The sequence below is a fragment of the Chiloscyllium plagiosum genome, unplaced genomic scaffold, assembly GCF_037043375.1.
Source record: "Chiloscyllium plagiosum isolate Xiang-an unplaced genomic scaffold, Cpla_swu_hap1 HiC_scaffold_4, whole genome shotgun sequence".
Taxonomy (NCBI): Eukaryota; Metazoa; Chordata; class Chondrichthyes; order Orectolobiformes; family Hemiscylliidae; genus Chiloscyllium; species Chiloscyllium plagiosum.
Window position 1 is genome coordinate 21,401,058 of NW_028270142.1, and position 6,000 is coordinate 21,407,057.

Sequence of the window (6,000 nt, forward strand, 5' to 3'; positions counted from 1 at the left end):
AAGGAGCAAGGAGTACATGCTGAACTTGGATAAGCCATAGACGTGCATCAATTGGAGTATTACGTATTGTTCTGGCAACCACACTTTAAGAAGAATGCAAAAACATTGACAAGAAGGCAGAAGAGGTTGACAAGAATGGTTCCAAGTTTGAGAGATATCAGTAAAGAAGATCGATTGGTGAAGTTGGAATTTCTTTTCCCAGGCATTAGATGAAGAGGAGATTTGACTGAGGTTTTCAAAATCACATGGGGGCTGGACAGAAATTAGGGAGAAACACTTCCCCCTCATAAAAGAATTGAGAATGAAAGAAAATATTATTTGCAAAAATCACAAATGTAGTATGAGAAAAAGTACTTTTCAAACAGTGAGCATCTGAGTCCAGAAATGTTTTGCATTGAAATGTTATGGAGGCTGGTTCAACTGATTATTTGAAGCGAAACAATGTGCAGGGCTATGGGGAAAAGGCAGGGAATTAACATTAAGTCATATTGCTCATTTGGAGAGTCAGTACGGACACAATGGGCAGAATGTGCTCTTCTGTGCTGTAAAATTACTGTGATTCTAAGATAAGCTCCAGCTCTTTCACTGCACTGAAACACTAGGGTGTGTGAAATTGTAGACCCACAAACTCAAGCTAATTTGAAAACTGAATCAATTTTTTTAATTAACCTTTCGTTTTTGTTTTTTGTTACAGGTAGAGGAAGAAAGACCAGCATATAAAAGAAAAATGCTTGAATTTATTAATGCGTGTGGTGAAGATTATGATGTTTTAACAGACAACTGTCATGATTGCACAGAGAGAATGATGGAACTGACTGGCACTTCTTATTTTTAGGCTGTTATTATTTTAGATGCAAATTATGAGTTGTTAGGTGGTTAGGTCACACCAAACTAATGTGTGGATTGTTGGTCAAATTTTAAGATCTATATATTTTTTCATAAATATTATACTTTATCAATCTCATTTTCTTGTCCTATCAATTTCTTTCTTGATCATTGTTGTAGACATATTTTAAATTGAAAGCATGTGACATATTATACAACAACATTTCAAAATCTATTAGTTACAAAACGAATACTTATGACAAAAGTTTGCAAAATCAGTTTGTTCTGTGATGCAGTATATGCAGAGCAGGGTACTACCAATTTTGCAATAAAGCACCATTAAATTGCTGGATCAAATAATCAGCCTCCAAATGTATCAGGGTGTCAAGGGAGGAAACCTTATCATATGCTTCCAAAAATCATGGACGAATTACTTGGTACTGTTCCAGTGGATTAGAAGCAGACAGATATGGTGCTTATATTTTTAAAAAGTGGAGAACAAATCTGACCCAGGCAATCAGTCCAATATTAATAATAATTATGGAATAGATACCATTTTAAGGGGTAAGTTAGAGGCACACCTATACATTATTAACAGTTTGACAAGAAAACAGCCAGCATGGATTCGCAAGGAAGATGATCCTGCTTGTTAAGCCTTGATTTTAAATATATTGCAAATAAAGTAAATTAGTGAAACTCCTGATGACATACATATTTGGATTTTCACAAAGCTTCAGAAATGGCTCCACATGAATAATAAACATAACATCCAATATTGAATATTAAGAAGTTGGATAAAAACAGAGAAAATGGAGACTAGACATGAGAGGTGTTGTTAGATCTGTGGCAAGATGGGGGAGTGGCAGAGTGTAGGGGTGCTGTGGAAGACTGTGAGAGTTTGATATGTAGATCACCTTTTGTGCATTCCACTGACAAGGCCACATTTAGTGCCCTTGAGAAGGTAGTGATGAGCCACCCTTCTGAACTGTTGTAGTCTCTCTGACGAGGGTATGCCCTTGGTTCTGATATAAAGGGAGTTCTAGGACTTTTTTTCCAGCAGCCTGAAAGTTGAGTTCTGAGAAGCGTACCATCGGAGTCTTTTACAGCACATTCTATATCTGTGATCTCTTAACATCTAGCAGGACAAGGGCATCAATGCACGGGAATTTCTCCTTCAATCCAAACACCGTATCAATACCCCTTCACTGTCTCTTAGTCAAAATCCTGGAACTTCCTTTCCAACAGCACTGTGGATCTACCTAATTCCCCACATGAACTGTAGCGGTTTAAGAAAAAAACTTCCCTCCACCTTCTCCAGGCCATTCAGGAACGGGGATTAAATGTGAGTCAGTGACGTCCGCATTTCAGACGTGAACAAAACATACTGAAAAGGAGCATTGAGCTGATTAGTTATGATGCTAAGATAGAGAAACAACAGAACCAAACATGCTTCTGGAATGCCTATTCATGATAATGCCGTCATTCCAGTCCATACTTTCAGGCACCAAAGATATTCCATGGCGATTAAGGTGGTGAATTGAGCTGAAACACAGGTTTAGACCATGCTTTGCACAAGATGCAGGGCTGCATTTAGCTCTGGTACCAGCTCCCATTGCCAAGGTCAAAAATGTGTGGGAGTCACCATATGCTACAGTGAATGATAGTACACTACATCACTGACAGCAAAAGACATGTTTAAGTTTATTAATCCAAAGTGAAGATTTGAGAAGTGGAACTAATTTCAGCATATGAAATATTAAATTCCATAAACAATCTAAAGCTGGATTATTACTTTAAAGTAAGTAAAGCCAATTGGATCAAGGATGTTCATCCTTAAATAAGTAAAAAGTAAAGTTACAGCACAATGTTCAAAGAAAAAGAAACTCCAAAAGAAAATAACATTTGGACTAATCTATTAACACAAGCAAAAATGTTCAGAACACTGAAGCACTGAAAATGCAGTTGGATGAAAAATTTGAGGAACCATTATGCAGGATGGGTTTAGATAGATTGAGTGACCATCTCTCATCCTTAACTTTTTTTCTTATAACTTGAGAGCAAGTGTGTGGGGTCAGTAATAGGACAAGCACAACAGAGAATACTTTCTCTCAGATGCTTAATGTCCTTAAAAAGCAAAGAAGAATAAAAGATAAAAAGGAAACATAATACCTAAATTCTATCTTTACCTACCCTGTATTTTCCCATTTCAAAAGATAACCTATAAGAGGTTCTTACATACTAAAATTGGACAGATCTGAGAATCCTTCCCAAAAACTTTGCCAAATAAGTGGCTTCAGAGGTTAAGATGTGGCTCAGCAACTCAGAAACAGGCATTATGTAAAACTCTCGTTTGATATATTTGGCAAAAAACATGCCCAGGACACCTGTGGTAAGTTTAACATCTTATGGTAATAGGTAAATGACCAAATCAAGAGTCTGAAAGGAATTTCAACAAACTAAGTAATGACTAGGTAGGTCTACTGTAAATTATACTTTAGGGTTGGTCTTGTTATGGGCAGGGCACCAGTCACAGTTATTGGCATTAAGTTATTGGGGGACATAATCTGCAAGGACATCATAAGAAAATACTTGCATTGAATTGTAAAATTAAAAAGACAAATGTTACAGTCTCCCTCCAAGGGCTCTGCACAGCAGACCAGTGCAGGGGGTGTCCATGTGGTCTGACTGCTGGTTGCGAGCTCCATGCTGAGCCACTGCTACCATGCTATACTGGTCGCTGTCATCGCTTTGCAGAGGGCCATTGGTCACTATCATCCCCACTCCGGGTGGTTGGTCACTGGCATCCCCACTCCAGGCCACTGGTCACTGTCATCCCCACTGCGGGTGGCCAGTCACTACCATCCCCACTCCGGGCCCCTGGTCACTGTCATCCTCACTCCGGGCGGCTGGTCCCTGTCATCCCCACCCCAGGCCCCTGGTCATTGTCATCCCCACCCCGGGCCCCTGGTCATTGTCATCCCCACTCCAGGCCTCTGGTCTCTGTCATCCCCACTCCGAGCCGTTGGTCACTGTCATCCCCACCCCGGGCCCCTGGTCATTGTCATCCCCACTCCGGGCCTCTGGTCTCTGTCATCCCCACTCCGGGCCCCTGGTCCCTGTCATCCCCACTCCGGACCTCTGGTCTCTGTCATCCCCACTCCGGGCCTCTGGTCTCTGTCATCCCCACTCCGAGCCGTTGGTCATTGTCATCCCCACTCCGGGCCTCTGGTCCCTGTCATCCCCACTCCGGGCCTCTGGTCTCTGTCATCCCCACTCCGAGCCGTTGGTCATTGTCATCCCCACTCCGGGCCTCTGGTCCCTGTCATCCCCACTCCGGGTCTCTGGTCTCTGTCATCCCCACTCCGGGTCTCTGGTCCCTGTCATCCCCTCTCCGGGCCTCTGGTCTCTGTCATCCCCACTCCGAGCCGTTGGTCATTGTCATCCCCACTCCGGGCCTCTGGTCCCTGTCATCCCCATTCCAGGCTTCCGGTCACTGTCACCCCCACTTCAGGCCTCTGGTCCCTGTCATCCTCACTCCGGGCCGCTGGTCACTGTCATCCCCACTCCAGGCCTCTGGTCACTGTCATCCACACTCCGGGCCCCTGCTCCCTGTCATCCCCACTCCGGGCGGCTGGTCCCTGTCATCCCCACTCTGGGCCGATGGTCACTGCCATCCCTACTGCGGGTGGCTGGTCACTGCCATCCACATTCCGGGCGGCTGGTCACTGTCTTCCCCACTCCAGGCCTCTGGTCACTGTTATCCCCACTCCGGGTCTGTGGTCCCTGTCATCCCCACTCTGGGTCGATGGTCACTGTCATCCCCAATCCGGGTCATCCTCACTGCGGGTGGCCGGTTACTCTAATCTCAACTCCAGGTGGCTGGTCAGTGTCATCCCCACTCCAGATGGCTGGTCACTCTCATCCCCACTCCGGGCGGTTGGCACTGTCATCCCCACTCCGGGCGGTGGTCACTCACATTCCCACTCGAGACGGCTGGTCACTGTCATCCCCACTGCGGGTGGCTGGTCACTCTCAACCCCACTCTGGGTTGATGGTCACTGTTATCCCCACTCCGGGCGGCTGGTCACTGTCAACCCCACTCCAGGCGGCTGGTCACTGTCATCCCCACTCCGGGCCCCTGGTCACTGTCATCCCCACTCCGGGTCACTGGTCACTGTCATCCCCACTGCGGGTGGCTGGTCACTCTCAACCCCACTCCGGGTCGATGGTCACTGTTATCCCCACTCCGGGCCTCTGCTCACTGTCATCCCCACTCCGGGCCTCTGCTCACTGTCAACCCCACTCCAGGAAGCTGGTCACTGTCATCCCCACTCCAGGCCTCTGGTCCCTGTCATCCCCACTCCAGGCAGCTGGTCACTTTTATCCCCACTCCGGGCGGCTGGTCCCTGTCATCCCCACTCTGGGCCGATGGTCACTGCCATCCCCACTCCAGGCAGCTGGTCACTGTCATCCCCACTCCGGGCGGTTGGTCCCTGTCATCCCCACTCCGGGCGGTTGGTCCCTGTCATCCCCACTCCGGGCGGCTGGTCCCTGTCATCCCCATTCTGGGCCGATGGTCACTGCCATCCCCACTGCGGGTGACTGGTCACTGCCATCCCCATTCCGGGCGGCTGGTCACTGTCATCCCCACTCCAGGCCTCTGGTCACTGTCATCCCCACTCCGGGTCTGTGGTCCCTGTCATCCCCACTCTGGGTCGATGGTCACTGTCATCCCCACTCCGGGTCATCCTCACTGCGGGTGGCCGGTTACTCTAATCCCAACTCCAGGTGGCTGGTCAGTGTCATCCCCACTCCGGGCGGTTGGCACTGTCATCCCCACTCCGGGCGGTGGTCACTCACATTCCCACTCCAGGCGGCTGGTCACTGTCATCCCCACTGCGGGTGGCTGGTCACTCTCAACCCCACTCCGGGCAGCTGGTCACTGTTATCCCCATCACGGGCAGCTGGTCACTGTTATCCCCCCTCTGGCAGCTGGTCACTGTCATTCCCACTCCGGGACTCTGGTCCCTGTCATCCCCACTCCGGGTCAATGGTCACTTTTATCCCCACTCCGGGACTCTGGTCACTGTCATCCCCACTCCGGGTCAATGGTCACTGTCATTCCCACTCCGGGACTCTGGTCCCTGTCATCCCCACTCCGGGTCAATGGTCACT

At 48.1% G+C, this 6,000-nt stretch overlaps 1 protein-coding gene across 2 annotated transcripts in view; it reads left to right on the forward strand.

The window, feature by feature from the left end:
- The window catches only part of LOC148150093 (uncharacterized), a 42,060-nt gene extending 41,096 nt beyond the window's left edge, over positions 1–964 (forward strand). For both annotated transcript variants that reach the window (XM_087985814.1, XM_087985815.1), the window contains exon 5: positions 695–964. In XM_087985814.1, coding sequence (XP_087841940.1) covers positions 695–835 — 141 coding nt within the window. In that variant the 3' untranslated portion in view covers positions 836–964. The remainder of the gene's footprint in view (positions 1–694) is intronic.
- The last annotated feature ends 5,036 nt before the right edge of the window (positions 965–6,000 follow it).